We start from the raw sequence: 20,943 nt of genomic DNA, 5'->3' as shown, positions 1-20,943 counted from the left end.
GGTGTTGTCAAAACTTTTCACATTTTACATGTTAAACATCTGTGTAACTGCCTCCACAATTAAGATAATGAACATATCCATTACCCAAAAAGTTTTCACTCCTCTCTTACAATACTTTCCTCCAAACCCTTCCTACCCACTCTCTGCCAGTCCCTGAATCACTGATCTGCTTTCAGTCAGCATAATTATTTCGAGATCCATCCGTGTTGATGTCTGTGTCAATAGTTCATTCCTTTTTGTGCTGAGTAGTATTTCATTGAATGGATACACTATAGTTTGTTTATTCATTTACTTGTTGATGGACATTCAGATCATTTTTAGTTTGGGGACTCTTATACATAAAGCTGCTATGAATAGTTGATACAAGTCTTTGTATATACATATGCTTTTATTTCTCCTGGGTAAATATACAGTAATCAAACGACTGGATAATATGATAGATGCATATTTAACTTTTGGAGAAATTTTCAAATTGTTTTCCAAAGTGTTTTTACCATTTTACATTCTAGCAGCAGTGCATGAGTGTTCCAGTTGCTATATCCTTGCTACCTTTAGTTTGGTCAGTCTTTTTAATTTTACATTCAAATAGATATGTAAATCCTCCAAGTTAACATTTTTTTCAAAGTTTTTGGGGCTATTCTAGGTCCTTTCCATGTGAATTTTAGAACCAGCTTACTAATTTCCATTGAAAAGTGTCCTGGGAATTTGATTGAGATTGAATTAAATCTATAGGTCAATTTGGGGAGAACGGGCATGTTAAAAAATAATGAATATTTTGATCCATGCACATGGCACAACTCTCCATTTACTTAGGTATTCTTTAATTAACTCCACATGTTTGCAGTTTTACTGTATGGCTTGTGCACATCTTTCTCATTTACCCATATGCATTTCCTAGTTGTATGCTTTTTAATAATACATTTTAAATTTCAATTTTTATATGTTCAATGCTAGTAAGTAGAAATACTTTGTAGAAGAAATACATCAGTCTTGTATCCTGCAAGCTTGTTAAACTTACTAAATAGTTCTAGTATGTTTCTATATTACATAGACGATCATGTTTTCTGTAAACACGGTTTTCTTTTTTTCCAGTCTGGATGCCCTTTATTTTTAAAATATGTTTGCCTAGTATACTGGCCAGTACCTCTCATACATTTCTGGAAAAAGGTGTTAGAGGAGATGTCCTTACCTTGTTCCTGCCTCAAGAAGAAAAAATCCAGTCTTTCTCTCTTAAGTATGATATAGCTGTAGGTTTTATTTTAGATTCTTTTTGTCAAGCTGGGGAAGTTTACTTCTAATGGGCTAAGAGATTTTATCTTAGCACATTTATCTAGAAATGTATAATTAATTTTGTCAAATGCTTTCAGTGAGTCTTGGGATGATAATAAGTTGTTATATTACTTTCATTAAATTATACTAATAGATTTTTGAATGTTAAATCAACCCTCCCTAGGATAAACTCTTAGTCACAATACATTATCCTTTTATATGTTGTTGGTATATCATTGAATTTAAAATTTTGTTAAGCATATCTGTTTTTAGTCATGAGGGATATTGGCCTACAGATTTATTTTCTTGTAGTATTTCGGTCTCATTTTGGTATCAGAGTAATGTTGGCCTTATGGGGTGAGTTGGGAACTATTTTATCTTTGTCGTTTTGTAAGAGTTTATATAGAATGAGTCATTTTTGCTTATAAACATTTGGTAGAATTCCCTAGGAAATCTGGGCCTGAAGTTTTGTTTGTAGGCATGTTTTTAACTACACATTCAATTTTTAAAATAGGTATGTGGCTATTTAGGCTGTCCATTTGCTGTTGAATGAGCTTTGGTAGTTTATGTCATCCACAGATTTTGTCCATTTTCTCTTAAGTTAAATTTAATAGAGTTGTTCATAATATTCTCATTCTGTATGCATGTGTGTGTGCATGCATGCATGCATGTGCAGGTACTAGGGTGATATTCTGTTCTTTATTCCTGATCATGGCAGTTTCTCTCTCTCTCTTCTTTTCTTTCTTTTTTTCCTGAATTGTCTTGCTAGAGATTTATCAGTTTTATTGATCTTCTCAAAGAACCAGCTTTGGATTTTATTCATAATTGCTACCATTTTTCTGTCTCCTATTTCTTGTATTTCTGCTCTGATCTTTATAATATTATTTCCTTATTTGTTTTGACAACAAACAAATAAGAATTTGTCCTTATTTTTGCCTTATTTGTTCTTCTTTTCTATTTTCTTGAGATGGAATCTGATGTCATTTGATTGAAATCTTCCTTTGTTTCTAAGATAGGTGTCTTAGTGCTATACTACTATTTTGGCTGAAAGCCAAAGTCCCAATGAGGTTGTAAGTCTGACAGTACTTTTTAGTCTTCCTTTAAAGAGAATATTGTGTTACTATTTGAATAAGATCTTTATTATTCCCAAGAGCTCATAAATTCCCTTTAATTTTTTTTTTCAGTTATATCTAGTTTCAGAATTTGGGACACATTTTCCAGGCAACTGGTTAACTGAAGCTTCCCTAAGAAGGATTCAAGATCTCCTTGAGGAAATAAAATATTCTTGTAAAATTTAAGAGAATTACATGAACTGTCAAAACAAATTTGGAAATTTATAATCCCCATAGTTGATTTTACATTAAAATTTGAATGATTTAATTTCTTACTGTTGAATTAAATAGTGTATATTAGGTAAAACAATCATTGGCTTTGGGGGAACTTTAAATTTTGACATAATTTCAAACATGTAATAAATCTGAGATAGTAATAAATTTCTTTATACCCCTTGCTCAGATTTTTCAGCTGTTTTCATTTTATGCAATTAATTTCTGCAGAGTACACCTTTAGACTTGATGTCAAAGAAGGAGTGGGAATCCCAAGGATCCCTGTACATCCTATTGGGTATAAAGATGCAGAAATATTACTACGGTATGATTTTCTAATTGGATATGAGATTTAAGATATTTTACACTAATGTGTCCATTTTCTTGTCTAAAACCAATGTAATCTAATTATGTTAGAATAAATTCTGGTTGTATACCTGAAACCAATGTTATATGTCACTTATACCTCAAAAAATTAAAAATAAGGAAACAAAGTAGGAAAATGAGTTTTAAAAAATGTCTTATTTCAAAATAGTTCCTGAAGTAGGAATAACAGAGTACAACAAGAAATGACAAGAAACCTTTAGTCTGCTACAGATGAGAAAGTCTCAAGTGTAAAACTGTGTCCAAGATAAAAATGCTGATTGGAGATTTTTCAAATAGTTGGATTTTCTTTGATATTCATTTGATGTTTGTACTTGACCTGTATTTTAAAAATATTACAGTGCCCACCACTTACTAGATGTGTGAAGTTGGATCAATTACTTAATCTTTCTCTGATTCAGTTTCCTTATCTATGAAATGAGGATAGTAATAGTTTCTCCCTGATAAGGTTATTATGAGGAGGAGATGAGATCAATGCAAGTGTGTAAAGCATCTAGTATATAGTAAACATTTAATTAATGTTTGCTATTCTTGCATTCTATTATTGATGTTCTTTCACAAATCTCCAACTTTTATTTTTTTAGATGTCTGTACCAATACAATTTAATAATTGCTTTTTGAGTGCCCACTAGGTAACCAGCAGCTTCTCTAGAAATTAATTTCTTCTCCTTAACATAGTCATGAATTTGCTATTTTCACTGTTTCTTAGATCTAATGCTTCCCTACATAAAGTCGAAAGTAAGGAGGCTGATGCTTCTCATTTCCTTTCCCTATTTTTTTTTTCCCTAAGCCCTCTTACCAGAAACATATTAAGTACTTCATATATTTCAATTTTGGCTCTCTTGCTAAAATGTAAGTTCCACAAAGAAAGGGAATATTGACAGTACTGGGCTCAATAAATATTTGTTAAATGTATGAATGAAATATCTCATTATCAGGCTTCATGATTTCTTCTAAGAAATTGTGATGCTCAGCCTTTTTCTGTCATTTTCATTTTCTCTCAACAGTCACATAGGAGGAACTGCTCCACCAGATGACAGCTGGAAGGGAAGTCTTAATGTGCATTATAACATTGGGCCTGGGTTCTCAGGGCATGATTCCTTCAGGTAATTTTATATTACTTTAATAGACTGGAAAAGTTTTGTATGTTTAATGGAAAAATGTCAAGATAACTGTTCTGCCAGGTATAATTTGCTTGTCTTTTTCTCATTTTTCATGAACAATTGATCATTTTATATCACTTAAGATGTACTTATACGATCATGTACTGAATTCTTCTTCCAGTAGTGATATCACATTTGTTTATAAAATCTTAAATATGACTACATTTGAGTTTAAATTTAACATTTTAACTTCCTATTTCACCTATTCCTATTTTGTTTTTTTGTGTTTTCCCCCTTCTTAAAATTTTTTAAATTTTATTATGTTAATCACCATATATTACATCATTAATTTTTTTATATTATATTAATCACCATACATTACATCATTAGTTTTTTTTTAATTTTTTATTGTTATGTTAATCACCATATATTACATCATTAGTTTTTGATGCAGTGTTCCATGATTCATTGTTTGTTCATAACACCCAGTGCTCCATGCAGAACGTGCCCTCCTCAATACCCATCACCAGGCTAACCCATCCCCCTACCCCCCTCCCCTCTAGAACCCTCAGTTTGTTTTTCAGAGTCCATCGTCTCTCATGGTTCGTTTCCCCCTCTGACATACTCCCCTTTTCTTCCTCTCCTGTCATCTTCTTCTTTTTCTTTTTTCTTAAAATATGTTGCGTTATTTGTTTCAGAAGTACAGATCTGTGATTCAACAGTCTTGCACAATTCACAGCGCTCACCGTAGCACATACCCTCCCCAATGTCTATCACCCAGCCACCCCATCCCTCCCACCCCCAACCACTCCAGTAACGTTTTTGATGTAGTGTTCCATGATTCATTGTTTGCATATAACACCCAGTGCTCCATTCAGTACCTGCCCTCTTTAATACCCATCACCAGGCTAACACATCCCTCTACCCACCTCCCCTCTAGAACCCTCAGTTTGTTTCTCAGAGTCCATAGTCTCTCATGGTTCATCTCCCATCCGATTTCCCCCCCTTCATTTTCCCCTTCCTGCTTTTTCTTTTCTTTTTTTTTTAAACATATATTATTTGTTTCAGAGGTATGGAACTGTGATTCAACAGTCTTAGACAATTCACAGTGCTTACCATAGCACATACCCTCCCCAGTGCCTATCACCCAGCCACCCCATCGCTCCCACCCCCCACCACTCCAGCAACCCTCAGTTTGTTTCCTGAGATTAAGAATTCCTCATATCAGTGATGTCATATGATACATGTCCTTCTCTGATTGACTTATTTCACTCAGCATAACACCCTCCAATTCCATTCATGTTGTTGCAAATGTTAAGATTTCATTCCTTTTGATGGCTGCATAATATTCCATTGTATCTATATACCACATCTTCTTTATCCATTCATCTGTGGATGGATATTTTGGCTCTTTCCATAGTTTAGCTATTGTGGACATTGCTGCTATAAACATCGGGGTGCATGTAGCCCTTCAGATCACTACATTTGTATCTTTGGGGTAAATACCGAGTAGTGCAATTGCTGGATCGTATGGTAGCTCTATTTTCAACTTTTTGAGGAATCTCCATACTGTTTTCCAGAGTGGCTGCACCAGGTTGCATTCTCACCGACAGTGTAGGAGCGTTCCCATTTCTCTGCATCCCTGCCAACATCTGTCGTTTCCTGACTTGTTAATTTTAGCCATTCTGACTGCTGTGAGGTGGTATCTCATTGAGGTTTTGATTTGGATTTCCCTGAGCCGAGCATTGTTGAGCACATTTTCATGTGTCTGTTGGCCATTTGGATGTCTTCTTTAGAAAAATGTCTGTTCATGTCTTCTGCCCATTTCTTGATTGGATCATTTGTTCTTTGGGTGTTGAGTTTCATAAGTTCTTTAGATTTTGGATACTAGCCCTTTATCTGATATGTCATTTGCAAATGTCTTCCCCCATTCTGTCGCTTGTCTTTTGGTTTTGTTGACTGTTTCTTTTGCTGTGAAAAAGCTTTTTACCTTGATGAAGTCCCAATAGTTCATTTTTGCCCTTGCTTCCCTTGCCTTTGGCGATGTTTCTAGAAAGAAGTTGCTGCAGCTGAGGTCGAAGAGGTTGCAGCCTGTGTTCTCCTTTAGGATTTTGATGGACTCCTGTCTCACACTGAGGTCTTTCACCATTTTGACTCTGTTTTTGTGTGTGGTATAAGGAAATGGTCTAATTTCATTCTTCTGCATATGGCTGTCCAATTTTCCCAACACCATTTGTTGAAGAGACTGTCTTTTTTCCATGGACATTCTTTCCTGCTTTGTCGAAGATGAGTTGACCATAGCGTTGAGGGTCCATTTCTGGGCTCTCTATTCTGTTCCATTGTTCTATGTGTCTGTTTTAGAGCCAGTACCATACTGTCTTGATGATGACAGCTTTGTAATAGAGCTTGAAGTCTGGAATTGTGATGCCACCAGCTTTGCTTTTCTTTCTTTTTTTTTTTAAAGATTTTATTTATTTATTCATGAGAGACAGAGAGAGAGAGAGAGAGAGAGAGAGAGAGGCAGAGGGAGAAGCAGGCTCCCAAGGAGCAGGGAGCCCGATGCGGGACTCGATCCCAGGTCCCTGGGATCATGACCTGAGCCGAAGGCAGACGCTTAACCATCTGAGCCACCCAGGCGCCCAGCTTTGCTTTTCTTTGTCAACATTCCTCTGGCTATTCAGGGTCTTTTCTGGTTCCATACAAATTTTAGGATTATTTGTTCCAGTTCTTTGAAAAAAGTGAATGGTATTTTGATAGGGATTGCATTAAATGTGTAGATTGCTCTAGGTAGCATTGACATTTTCAGAATTTTTGTTCTTCCAATCTATGAGCATGGAACATTTTTCCATTTCTTTGTGTCTTCCTCAGTTTCTTTTATGAGTATTTTATAGTTTTCTGAGTACAGATTCTTTGCTTCTTTGGTTAGATTTATTCCTAGGTATCTTATGGTTTTGGCTGCAGTTGTAAATGGGATCAACTCCTTAATTTCTCTTTCTTCTGTCTTCTTGGTGTATAGGAATGCCACTGATTTCTGTGCATTGATTTTATATCCTGCCACTTTACTGAATTCCTGTGTGAGTTCTACCAGTTTTGGGGTGCAGTCTTTTGGGTTTTCCACATAAAGTATCATATCATCTGCAAAGAGTGAGAGTTTGAGTTCCTTGCCAATTCAGATACCTTTTCTTTCTTTCTTTTTTTTTTTTTTAAGATTTTATTTATTTGACAGAGAGACACAGCGAGAGAGGAAACACAAGCAGGGGAGAGGGAGAGGGAGGAGCAGGCTTCCCGCAGAGCAGGGAGCCTGATGCAGGGCTCGATCCCAGGACTCTGTGATCACGACTTGAGCCGAAGGTAGATGCTTAACAACTGAGCCACCCAGGCTCCCCCTTTTTTTCTTTTTGTTGTCTGATTGCTATGCCTAGGACTTCTAGTACTATGTTGAATAGCAATGGTGATAGTGGACATCCCTGCGTGTTCCTGACATTAGGGGGAAAGCTTTCATTTTTTCCCCATTGAGAATGATATTGGCGTGGGTTTTTCATAGATGGCTTTTATGATATTGAGGTCTGTACCCTCTATGCCTATATTCTGAAGAGTTTTCATCAAGAAAGGATGCTGTACTTTGTCAAATGCTTTTTGTGCATCTATTGAGAGGATCATATGGTTCTTGTTCTTTCTTTTATTAATGTATTGTATCACATTGATTGATTTGTGGATGTTGAACCAACCTTGCAGCCCAGGGATAAATCCCACTTGGTCATGGTGAAGAATCCTTTTAATGTACTGTTGGATCCTACTGGCCAGTATTTTGGTGAGAATTTTTGCATCCATGTTCAACAGGGATATTGGTCTGTAATTCTCCTTTTTGATGGGGTCTTTGTCTGGTTTTGGGATCAAGGTAATGGTGGTCTCATAAAATGAGTTCATAAGTTTTTCTTCCATTTCTATTTTTGAACAGTTTCAGAAGAATAAGTATTAATTCTTCCTTAAATGTTTGGTAGAATTCCCCTGGGAAGCCATCTGCCCCTGGGCTCTTGTATGTTGGGAGATTTTTGATTAGTGCTTCAATTTCCTTAGTGGTTATAGGTCTGTTCAGGTTTTCTGTCCCTTCATGATTCAATTTTGGTAGTTGATACATCTCTAGGAATGCATCCATTTCTTCCAGATTATCTAATGCTGGCATACAGTTGCTCGTAATATGTTCTTAAAATTGTTTGTATTTTTTTGGTGTTGGTTTTGATCTCTCCTCTATCATTCTTGATTTTATTTTTTTGGGTCATTTCTCTTTTCTCTCTGATAAGTCTGGCCAGGGGTTTATCAATCTGATTAATTCTTTCAAAGAACCAGCTCCTAGTTTCATTGATCTGCTCTACTGTTCTTTTGGTTTCTATTTTATTGATTTCTGCTCCGATTGTTATTATTTCTCTTCTCCTGCTGGGTTTAGGCTTTATTTGCTGTTCTTTCTCCAGCTCCTTTAGGTGTAGGGTAGGGTGTGTATTTGAGACCTTTCTTGTTTCTTAAGAAAGTCTTCTATTGCTATATACTTTCTGCTTAGGACTGCCCTTGCTGCATCCCGAAGATTTTGAACACTTGTGTTTTCATTTGCATTGGTTTCCATGAATTTTTTTTAATTCTTTAATTTCCTCTTTGACCCATTCATTCTTTAGTAGGATGCTCTTCAGCGTCCGTGTATTTGAGTTCTTTCCTACTGTCCTCTTGTGATTGAGTTCTAGTTTCAAAGCATTGTGGTCTGAAAATATGCAGGGAATGATCCCAATCTTTTGGTACCTCTTGAGACCTGATTTGGGACCTAGGATGTGATCTATTCTGGAGAATGTTCCATGGGCACTAGAGAGGAATGTGCATTCCGTTGCTTTGGGATGGAATGTTCTGAATATATCTGTGAAGTCCATTTGGTCCAGTGTGTCATTTAAAGTCTTTATTTCCTTGTTGATCTTTTGCTTAGATCATCTGTCCATTTCAGTGAGGGGGTTGTTAAAGTCCTTTACTATTATTGTATTGTTCTCGATGTGTTTCTTTGCTTTGGTTATTAATTGGCTTCTATAATTGGCTGCTCCCATGTTAGGGGCACAGATATTTACAATTGTTAGATCTACTTATTGGATAGACCCTTAAGTATGATATAGTGTCCTTCCTCGTCTCTTAGTATAGTCTTTGGTTTAAAATCTAATTTGTCTGATATAAGGATTTTGGTGTCCATTTGCATGGTAAATGGTTTTCTACCCCCTCACTTTCAATCTGGAGGTGTCTTTGGGTCTAAAATGAGTCTCTTGCAGACAGTATATGGAAGGGTCTTGTTTTTTTAACCAATCTGATACCCTGTGTCTTTTGACTGGGGCATTTAGCTCATTTACATTCAGGGTAACTATTGAAAGATATGAATTTAGTGCCATTGTATTGCCTGCAAGGTGACTGTTACTGTATATTGTCTGTGTTCCTTTCCGGTCTATGTTACTTTTAGGCTCTCTCTTTGCTTAGAGGACCCCTTTCAATATATGCTGTGGGGCTGCTTTTGTGTTTGCAAATTCCTTTAGTTTTTGTTCATCCTGGAAGCTTTTTATCTCTCTTTTCATTTTAGTCACAGCCTAGGTGGATATTGTATTCTTGGCTGCATATTTTTCTCATTTAGTGCTGTGAATATATCCTGCCAGTCTTTTCTGGCCTGCCATGTCTCTGTGGATAGGTCTGTTGCCAATCTAATGTTTCTACCATTTTATGTTACAGAGCTCCTCTCCCGAGCTGCTTTCAAGTGTTTCTCTTTGTCTCTGAGACTCGTGTTTACTATTAGATGTCGGAGTGTTGACCTATTTTTGTTGATTTTGAGGGGGGTTCTCTGTGCCTCCTGGATTTTGATGCCTGATTCCTTCCCCAAATTAGGGAAGTTCTCTGCTATAATTTGCTCCATTATACCTTCTGCCCCTCTCTCTCTTTCTTCTTCTTCTGAGATCCCAATTATTCTAATATTGTTTCGTATTATGGTATCTCTTATCTCTTGAATTCTGCCCTCATGATCCAGTAGTTGTTTATCTCTCTTTTTCTCAGCTTCTTTATTTTCCATCATTTGATCTTTTATATCACTAATTCTCTCTTCTGCCTCATTTATCCTAGCAGTTAGAGCCTCTATTTTTGATTGCACTTCATTAACAGCCTTTTTGATTTTGACTTGGTTAGATTTTAGTTCTTTTATTTCCCAGAAAGGGTTTCTCTAATATCTTCCATGCTTTTTTCAATCTCGGCTAGTATGTTTATTTATTTTTTATTTTATTGTATTGTATTTTTTTTTAAAGATTTTATTTATTTATTTGACAGAGATAGCAAGAGAAGGAACACAAGCAGGGGGAGAGGGAGAGGGAGAAGCAGGCTTCCTGCTGAGCAGGGAGCCCGATGTGCGGCTCGATCCCAGGACTCTGGGATCACGAACTGAGCTGAAGGCACACGCTTAACGACTGATCCACCCAGGTGGCACCGCAGCTAGTATCTTTAAAATAGTCATTCTGACCTCTAGTTCTGACATCTTACTAATGTCCATATTGATTAGGTCCCTAGCAGTCGGTACTGCCTCTTGTTCCTTTTTTTTTTTTTTTTGAGGTGATTTTTTTCCATCTTGTCATTTTTGTCCAGAGGAGAATAGATGAATGAGAGAACAAAATGCTAACAGGATAACAACAACATCAGAAAAATATACACTAAACAAATGAGAAGAGACCTGAAACCAGGGGAAAAGAAAGGGAAAGAAAGAAAAAAAGAAAAAGAGAAAGTTAAAAAACAAAACAAAAACAGAATATGATCAAATATGATCAGTCTGGTGCATAGATCAGTGCCACACACTAGATTTTGGGTGTATTTTGGTTTGTTAGAAGAAAGTGCCTCCCAAAATTTTAAAGAGAAGCTTATATATGTACAAAAATAAGAGTAAATACGATGAAGGGTTGGAATATGAGTGTAAAAATGAAAATTGTTAAAGATTTTATAGAAGGAATTGACAAGAAAAAAAGTTGTTTTAAAAAAATAAAGAGGATTTAAAAAAAAAAAGGGAGAGAACGTGATCAGGCAGGAGACTAGAACAAAGCCATACAGTAGAGATTTAGGGTTTATTTTGGTCTGTTAGAAGAAACTGTATCCCAAAATTTGAAAGAGAAAACAACTTATATATATATATATATACCAAAAATAAGGTTAATTACTATGAAGGGATAGAAGATGACTCTAAAAATGAAAAATAAAAAAGATTTTATAAAAAAGGGATTAATAAGATGTTGTTTGAAAAAGGGAAAAAGAAAAATTAAAAAAAAATTAACTTTGAAAGACTAAAGAATCACAGGGAAAAAGCCATGAATTCTATGTGCAGTATTCCCCTAGCATTGGAGTTCTGCCATTCTCATTGATCGGTAAACTTGTTCTTGGCTGGCTGTTCTTGTTGATCTTCTGGGGGAGGGGCCTGTTGCCGTGGTTCCCAAATTTCTTTGCCAGAGGCGGAATTGTCCCGCCCTTGTGGGGGCCGGGCTATGTAATCTCGGGTTTGCGGGAGCTTTTATTCCCTGCAAGCTCTCTGTACAGCTTTGGAGGATGAGAGTGAAAATGGTGGCCTCCCAATCTCCATCCCGGAGGAGCCGAGAACTCGGGGCCCCACTCCTCAGTGAGCCCCCAGAAAAAGCAGTCAATCACTCCTGTCTCCCTGGTCCCTGGCCACACTCTGTGCTCATGTGGCCTGTGACCGAGCATTTCTATCTCTGGCACCCAACCCCATGTGGAGTCTCCAAACCCAGCAGATCCCTGTGGTGCGCTTCCACGCCACCCCTCCCTGGGGAGGAAGGGGAACTCCCCAGCTGTGCCGCTTGTTGGCTGGAAGAGCAGTGGCCTGACTGTGCCGCAGATCACAGTTTATGGCAACCCTGAGCTGAGAGCCCACTCCTTGGCTCCATCTCTGCAGCTGACTTCCCCGCTCTGATACCTGGGAGCTCTGCCACACTCAGGCACCCCGGTGTTTCTGTGACCCCAAGGGTACTGAGACCACGCTGTCCCAGCGAGGGTTCCACCCCCTGCTTAGCCACTGGAGCGACGTCCCTCAGCAGAGCAGACTTCTAAAAGTTCCAGTTTTGTGCTCTGCTGCTCTATCACTTGCCAGTAGCTGCTGACGGAGGCCCCCTCCCCCGCCATCTATCATCCCGAATATCGCCTTGGATTCACTTCTCCGCACGTCCTACCTTCCAGAAAGTGGTTGCTTTTCTGTTCAGACAGTTGCTGCTATTCTTTGCTTCGATCTCCTGTTGAGTTCCGAGGTGTTCAGAATGGTTTGATCCCTATCTAGCTGAATTCCTGGGACCAGATGAAATTTAGGTCTCCTACTTCTCAGACATCTTGCTCCTCCCTAATCATTAGTTTTTTTTTTTTTTTTAAGATTTTATTTATTTATTTGACAGAGAGAGAGAGAGCACAAGCAGGGGGAGCAGTAGGGAGAGAAGCATACTCCCCGCTATCAAGCAGCCTGATGTGGGACTCAATCCCAGGACCCTGGGATCATGACCTGAGCTAAAGGCAGATGCTCAATGACTGAGCCACCCAGGCACCCCTTCTACATCAGTTTTTGATGTAGTGTCCCATGATTCATTGTTTGCATATAACACCCAGTGTTCTATTCAGTATGTGTCCTCTTTAATACCCATCACCAGGCTAATCCATCCCCCACCCCCTCCCCTCTAGAACCCTCAGTTTGTTTCTCAGACTCCATAGTCTCTCATGGTTCGTCTCCCCCTCAGAATTCCCCCCCCTTTATTTTTTCCTTCCTACTATCTTCTTTTTTTAACATATAATGTATTTTTTGTTTCAGAAGTACAGGTCAAGGTTTTAAAACAATATTTCAGATAACCCAGTATTTCTAATGTATAGCATTTTGAAAGTTACCCTAAGGGAAGGAGTACAAGAGACGAGAGAAAGTAGCTAACGTTTATTGATCACTTACTGTGCAGGTGGGTTAAATGAGTTAAAATGGGCAAGCACATAACTACACTAAGGCTTAATGCATTAGCATTAGTATTGTTGTAGAGGTGTGATCATAGAATTTGTTCATTGAGCTTAGTATTACAGAAAGATTAAGTTTCCCACTGCATCAAGGCAGGCAGGAAATGCTGGTTGGAGAGATCAACCTGTGTAGAGTTGTGAAACAGCCATGGCATTATTTAGAACTTTAAGTAGTTTTGTCTGAGGGAGAAAGGGAAATTTAACACTGATAAATCAGAATATGTAGCTCTTTTGATTAAACCAAAATTAGTAGATCATCTTGTTTGCTAACACTTTACATTAACAATGCAAACTTGCATTCTTAGGGTGTTTTTAGTTTGTGTAAGAATGTTTCTGCAGCACTTTTAGAGTATTAGAAGTTCAATGTTTTATTTTAAAGGAATTTTAGAAATACTTTATATAAATGCTTATCTATCTCTATAACTCAGAACAGAGTTACTTTATGAGTTATTATTTATAGCAGCAGGAAAACCTAACATACACAATGAAAGAAAAGGCCTTTCTGATTTAGAAACAGAAACGTAATGACACAGAGAACAGAGAAAACTTATAGCTTCAGTTCTACAATTTCAGTTCAATAGTAAACTCAGAAACATACAAATCCCTTGGTCTAGATATCAAAAAGTTGTTCTCCTTCACCATGGGCACAGAATTCTTAATCGATTTGAGCACAAAGTGGACAAATACACAAATAAAAATCTCTGTTCTTTCTCACCAAAAAGACCTTTTGATAATCTATTAATTGATTTACAGAGATTCTGTCATTTTTCATCCATATGAACTGTCCAGATTGTGTCATTTCTCACCCAGAAGAACTCTTGATAATTAATCCATTTACAGAGATTACCAAGTGACAAGACATAAAATCAAATTCTTAATCATTGCTGCCACGAATAGGGAATAATTTACCTGCCATAAGCAAACTAGAAATACAAAACACAAAATCAGTAGGGAAGATAGTATAAAGTTAGAAGTTCATAGAAAGACCAAGAAACAGACTCTTAACTATAGAGAACAAACAGATGGCTACCAAAGGGGAGGTGGGTGGGGGGGATGAGTAAAAGAGATGATGGGGGGGGATTAAGAGTATACTTATCATGATGGACACTGAGTAATATATAGAATTGTTGAATCACTATATTGTACACCTAAAACTAATACAACACTCTATACTGGTGTTAAAATTAAACACTTAATTAAAAAGAGATATAGAGTCAGCTGAGTGAAAATTCTGTCACTGCTTGTGTTTTACCTCAGAGTCAAAAGAAGACAAGTCTGGGTTTAAGCTACTCATACCTGGTTCTATGAGGTGAATCCATTGTACATCTCAGTGGGACTTCCAAAAATGATAAAGGATTTTTTTTTAAGTAAAACCATGTTTCTCCTACAAATATAAAATGAACATGTGTCAAATATTTCATTTAATTCATTAATAAGGGAACCACCAAGGAATTAAAATTGGTTCAAAGGAGAATTCGGTGATGATACCAAAAAAATCAGCGCATCAAGAATACTGAAATGGAAGTACTTAATAGCAAAAAACTTGTTTCTTCTACCTTGAAGGAATCAGTTGAACATTCACTAGACAGATTGTATATTTCAGTGGATGTGGTATTTCTATAAGTTAACTTTGATCTCTACAGAGTTGTGAAATATTCTAGTCAAAGACAGTGATAGGCAGAGTTAACTGATGGATGAGCTAAGGCCTTTTTCACATTTTCCTTACAGGAGTATATTCATTCATTTCACAAATATTTATTGAGCATTTACTGTAACCCAGGCACTATTCTGTGTACTGGGGATTCAGCAGTGAACAAAACAGACAAAATTCCTTCCCCTGTGGAGCTTACATTGTAGAGTTCATGTTATTTGGAACATGATGAGTTTGAAGTGATAATAGGACAAACAAATAGATCCTCTTAAAAACTCTGGAGTCTGGGCACCTGGGTGGCTCAGTTGTTAAGTGTCTGCCTTCGGTTCAAGTCATGGTCCCAGGGTCCTGGGATCAAGCCCCACATTGGGCTCCCTGCTCGGCAGGAAGCCTGCTTCTCCCTCTCCCACTCCTCTTGCTTGTGTTCCCTCTTGCGCTGTGTCTCTCTCTGTCAAATAAATAAAATCTTAAAAAAAAACAAACTTCTGGAGTCAATGATTCTAAAAACTAAGAAAGACATAAGTATTAAATACGTGGATGAGCTCCTCTCAGGATCTGAACAGATAATCTATGTTTATTTTCAGGTTTTGATTAAAATAGATTTTTTCCCTCATTCCTTATTTGTAACATTCTTATGTTTTTCATTTAATGACATAGCATCAATGATTCAGGGTTTCTTACTAATAGATCGTAGGCTTATATTTTTAGAAACACATGCTAAAAATGTTTCTGCTTCTTTGCTTTTAATTTTTATCTCTCAGTAGCAAAATAAATCCTTAATGTCATAAAATGTAAAAAATACCCCATTAATTAGTTTTTTCCCCAAAGGCACTTTAGTTGAATATTGCACATGATTTAAATATTCATTCAGAAGCACAGTATACATATAGAGGGAAAAATCAGAATCTGCACTTAGCAATGTACGGGTTTTGACAACCTCTTAGTTCTTCCATCATAAATAACCACAAATTAGAAACTGCTGGGAGTCCTCTCTCTGCACCCCGCCCCCTCCCATAGATAAAGATTCATTTTGTTTCCTTGTGAAAAAGAGACTGAGCATTTTCCCATGTCATTTTGGATTCATAGAATGTAAATGGCTTTTTTTTCCTGACTATTTGAGTCTGACTGTATTTTCCCTTGAATTATAATTTGGTTAATTATATTCCATGAGTGGATATTTAAAAGGCTGGCCCAAATCAGAATCAACAGTGATGGGCTAGGAAGGTTTCATTATATAGTTGTCTGGTACATTTTAGCAGGTGCTTCCCAAATTCCCATTTCCTTCCCACGTTTCCCATGTTTCTTTTTGGCAGCACTCAGCCAGCTATTTAACAATATACTGATATTCTGCTTCAACAATCTCGTACCAGCAGGAATTAATGTGAATACAAAGACACATTTTAAAAATGCTTACTGGTCCTTTAAAACATAATTGGCTGCCTTCCTTATTTTTGTAATTTATACAGTGTATTTAAAAACTTTAGAATGAATGCCCAAGACATTTTGAATAAGAGAGTATTTTGGACTTTAAATAAATATCAACAATATAGCTGTGAGGGAAGAATAATAAAAATATTGACATTCAGTTTTAAAATCTGACTTTAAGCATGCTTAAGTACTTAGGAGTAAAATGCATTAACCATTTACACATTGCACACATCAACAGTGTTAATGATCATTGAATTAGTTTGTGGATATATGGGAATTCATTGTCCTATTATAGTTTTCTGTAATTTTGAGCTTTTTCATAATAAAATGGTGGAACAAAACTGTTAGACGTAATAATCTATATGAAATAACTTAATCCCTTTGAAATCCTAGGAAGGTAAGAATGCACGTTCATAACACCAACAAAATTACAAGGATTTACAATGTAATTGGAACGATCAGAGGATCTGTGGAACCTGGTGAGTCTGAGTGTTTTTAAACACTTCATTTTTACAAAGATTAGAAGAGTAAGAAAATAAACTTCAGTCGATAACTGATTCTTTTTTTCTCTGACTGATGTGAAACAGCTAATTGTTGCAACTCTTAAGAGAAATCTCTACCTTACAGTGTTGATTTTTTCCCCCCTATGGAGGAAACTCAACCAAAAAGGAAGCTTAATTTAAAAACCTAAATCACAACTACTTGTAATGTATTGAAAGTTGTAGTTCTTTTGAACACCTTATTTTCCAGACAGGTATGTTGTTCTAGGAGGTCATCGGGATTCCTGGGTGTTCGGAGCTATTGACCCAACCAGTGGGGCTGCTGTTTTGCAAGAAATTGTCCAGAGTTTTGGAAAACTGATGAGCGGAGGTAAATAATGTTTTCTTAGTAGGTGATGACAAAAAGTGACTCACTTAATTGTCATCTATTTTTAGGCAGGTGTACCTAATTAATGTATGTTAACAATGATTGCAGGCTGGAGACCTAGAAGAACTATCATTTTTGCCAGCTGGGACGCAGAGGAGTTTGGGCTGCTGGGGTCCACAGAATGGGCTGAGGTAAATAAGACCAGAGATTCTTGTTATTTTCTTGGTCAACAGGGAAACAAAATACATGTATCTCAGGGTGAGCACAGATAGATTCCATTAGCTAAAATGGTTTTAATTTGGAGAAAGACTCAAGAACTTAAGAGAATAGAGTTTGTTTTTACTTTCACATTAGTTTGGCAAAGCAGAATAACTTCTTAATTACTGGGCCAAAACCAGGTTTATTCTTGTTAAAACATTTTGGTTTCCATTTGACTTGTTTTGTGAATAAGTAAAATTTGTAAGCACAGAGAATAATCAAAACTAGCAAGCTTTTCTGACAAGAGGATTGGCCTATGTAAAAATGGATACAGATCCTTGGCGTTAATTTTCAAGTTTTTGAAGTTTTCTTGGAGTTTTATTTAAGAAAACCTATGATGTTCTTACCTAAGGAAACCTAAGGTAACTGTACTTTGATTATAACTTTACATTTGTAGATTCCATATCAATTGCAGCCATAGGTATATTTTACCATTCTACAAAAGATAAGTGCTTGATTGATGAGTAGAAGATAATTTTGTAAATGGAATTACTTTAGTAAATTGCCTGTATAATTTCAGATATTTACTTTTTCTTTAGATATGATTGATTTTCATGTTACACTGGCTCCTAATGCTTTAAGTATCTCTCCTAGGCCCCATTGTTTCATCTTCTTCCTTTAGCCTCCCTATTGAGTAACTAAGTTCTTTAATGTACAAGGTAAGGACACACATTTTATAAAGACAGGTGCACTATATAAGCACTTACTATCCCAGCACGAGAGTAAGTTTATCTTTTATGAGTTGAGATTTTTAGCATTGTTTTAAAGCATGTTATATACTTCTTGTTATTATCTAGTTTTTGAAATACTTTCCCCCGACTCATTTCCTCTTATGTTACTTTAAATGTTCATGTGAATGAAATAAGTATTATCACATTGGTAATTATGAATATGCATTTTGGAAGTAGACTAGATGAATCAAATTTCCTTTACCTTTAGAAATGTAAATTCTTGTGAATACATGTATCTATAAATACGTGTCTCTGTTTCTCTAATTTTAGCAGCTTAAAGGACAAAAAATCTAAGATATAAAGTAATAAATATACTTTGCATTAATCCAAATAAATCTGGGTTAGGGACAATTTCAACATTTTCCAATTCTTGATCATATTCAGCAGCATATTTTCTTTAAATATAGTTAAGGAATCTTCTTTATTTCTACTAAAAATGTGTTATAATGGAAACTCTGACTCTGTATGTATCTATAGCAAAGACACGTACCATCTGGCCACTGTGGGCAAGTGAAGATAGGCAATAGTTCTCATTTGTGCCATAACCACTCACAGCTTTAATTTTTTTATTGTAATCTTTTTAAAATTTAAGTATAGTTGACAGACAATATTATATTAGGTATACAAATTGTGGATTGACAATTTTATACATTATGCAATGCTTACCACAATAAATGTAGTTACTATCTGTCATCATATAAAGTTATTATTGTATTATTGACTGTGCTGTACTTTGCATCTTCATGATTTATTATTTATAACTGGAAGTTTGTACTTATTAATCCCTTCACCTATTTTGCCCATCCTCCCACTCCCCTCCCTTCTGGCAACCACCAGGTCTCTGTATTAACTTTTGCTTATTTGTTCATTTGTTTTTTTCTTAGATTCCACATAGAAGTAAAATAATATGGTATTTGTCTTTCTCTGTCTGACTTAATTCAGTTAGCATAATAACCCTCTACGTTCATCTGTGTTGTCACAGATGGCAAAATTTCAGTCTTTTTTATGGCTGAGTCATATTCCAGTGTGTACACACACACACACACACACACACCCCACATTTCTTTATTCATCCATTGATGAACACTTAGATTACTTCCATATCTTGGCTATTGTAAATAATGATATAAATATAGGGGTTGCATATATCTTTTTGAATTAGTGTTTTCACATTCTTTGGGTAAATACCCAGGAGAGGAATTGCTGGATCATTTGGTAGTTCTAATTTTAGTTTTTCAAGAACTCTACATACTGTTTTCTCTGGTGGCCGCACCAATTTACATTCCCACCAACAGTGCGTGAGGGCTCCCTTTTATCCACATCCTCATCAACACTTGTTATTTACTTTTTGATACTAGCCATTCTGATAGGTATGAAATGATACCTCATTGTGGTTTTGATTTACATTTCTCTGAGTAGTGATGTTGAGCATCTTTTTATGTGTCTGTTGGCCATCTGTATATCATCTTTGAAAAAAATGTCTCTTCAGGTCCTCTGCCCATTTTGTAAGTGGATTATTAGGGGTTTTTTTGGTGTTAAGTTATATCAGTTCTTTATATGTTTTGGATATTAATTATCAGTACATCATTTGTAAATACCTTCTGTCATTCAGTAGGTTGCCTTTTTCATTTGTTGTGTTTTGTTTTGGTTTGGTTTTTTTTGGCTGTGCAAAAGCTTTCTATTTTGATGTAGTCTCAGTTGTTTATTTTTGCCTTTGTTTCCCTTGCCTGAGGAGATAGATCCAGAAAAATATTACTAAGGCTGATGTGCAAGACATTACTGCTTATGTTTTCTTTTAGGAGTGTTATGGTTTCAGGTCTTACATTTAGGTCTTTAATACATTTTGAGTTTATTTTTGTGTCCAGTGTAAGAAAGTGATCTACTTTCATTCTTTGGCATTCATCTGCCCAGTTTCCCAGCACCATTTATTGAAGAGACTGTATTTTCCCCATTGCATGTTCTTGCCTCCTTTGTCATAGATTAATTGCCATAAGTGGGTTTATTTCTGGCTCTCTGTTTGGGTCCATTGATCAATGTGACTCATATTTGTGCTAGTACCATACTGTTTCGATTAATATAGCTTCTTACTATAGTTTGAAATGTGGGATTATGATGCCTCCAGCTTTGTTATCTTAAGATTACCTTGTTTTTTATGGTCTTTTGTAGTTCCATACAAATATTAGGATTATTTCTTCTAGTTCCCTAGTGAAAAATAGTGTTACTGGTATTTTGATAGGGATTGCAGTGAATCTGTAGGTGGCTTTGGGTACTATGGATATTTAAAAATATTAATCCATTCTACAGCATGGCTTATCTTTCCATTTGGTTGTGTTATCTTCAGTTTCCTTCAACGATGTTTTATACTTTTAGAGTACAGGTCTTTCATCTCCTAGGTTAAATTTATTCCTAGGTATTTTATTCTTTTTTGTGCAATTGTAAATGGGATTCTTTTCTTAAAATCTCTTTCTGCTACTTTGTTATTAGCATATAGAATCAACATATTTCTGTATGTTAATTTTGCATCTAGCAACTTAATCATTTATTAGTTCTATTAGTCTTTTGGTGGAGTCTCTAGGATTTTCTATATATAGTATCATGTCATCTACAAGTAGTGACAGTTTTACTTTCTCCTTACCAATTTGGGATGCCTTTTCTTTTTCTTGTCTGACTGCTACAGCTTGCACTTTCAATACAATGTTGAAAAAGTTGGCAAGAGTGAACATCCTTGTCTTGTTACTGATCTTAAGATCCTTACATCCCTGGAATAAATCCCACTTGATCATGATAAATGGTCCTTTTAATGTATTGTTGGATTTGGTTTCCTCATATTCCGTTGAGAATTTCTGAGTCTATATTTTCATTTTCTTTTTCTTTCTTTTTTATTTTTT

At 36.1% G+C, this 20,943-nt stretch overlaps 1 protein-coding gene across 6 annotated transcripts in view; it reads left to right on the top strand.

Moving 5' to 3' along the window:
* The window catches only part of NAALAD2 (N-acetylated alpha-linked acidic dipeptidase 2), a 113,355-nt gene that overhangs the window by 29,898 nt on the left and 62,514 nt on the right, over positions 1 to 20,943 (top strand). For 5 of the 6 annotated variants that reach the window (XM_027578080.1, XM_027578077.1, XM_027578076.1 and 2 more), the window contains 5 exons: positions 2,826 to 2,919; positions 3,986 to 4,084; positions 16,593 to 16,678; positions 16,950 to 17,069; positions 17,175 to 17,257. In XM_027578080.1, coding sequence (XP_027433881.1) covers positions 2,826 to 2,919; positions 3,986 to 4,084; positions 16,593 to 16,678; positions 16,950 to 17,069; positions 17,175 to 17,257 — 482 coding nt within the window. The remainder of the gene's footprint in view (positions 1 to 2,825; positions 2,920 to 3,985; positions 4,085 to 16,592; positions 16,679 to 16,949; positions 17,070 to 17,174; positions 17,258 to 20,943) is intronic. The other variant, XM_027578078.1, reaches the window with a different exon arrangement.

This window comes from Zalophus californianus, chromosome 11 (assembly GCF_009762305.2).
Source record: "Zalophus californianus isolate mZalCal1 chromosome 11, mZalCal1.pri.v2, whole genome shotgun sequence".
In the NCBI taxonomy this organism is placed as follows: domain Eukaryota; kingdom Metazoa; phylum Chordata; class Mammalia; order Carnivora; family Otariidae; genus Zalophus; species Zalophus californianus.
This window is presented reverse-complemented; position numbering and strand designations above follow the sequence as displayed.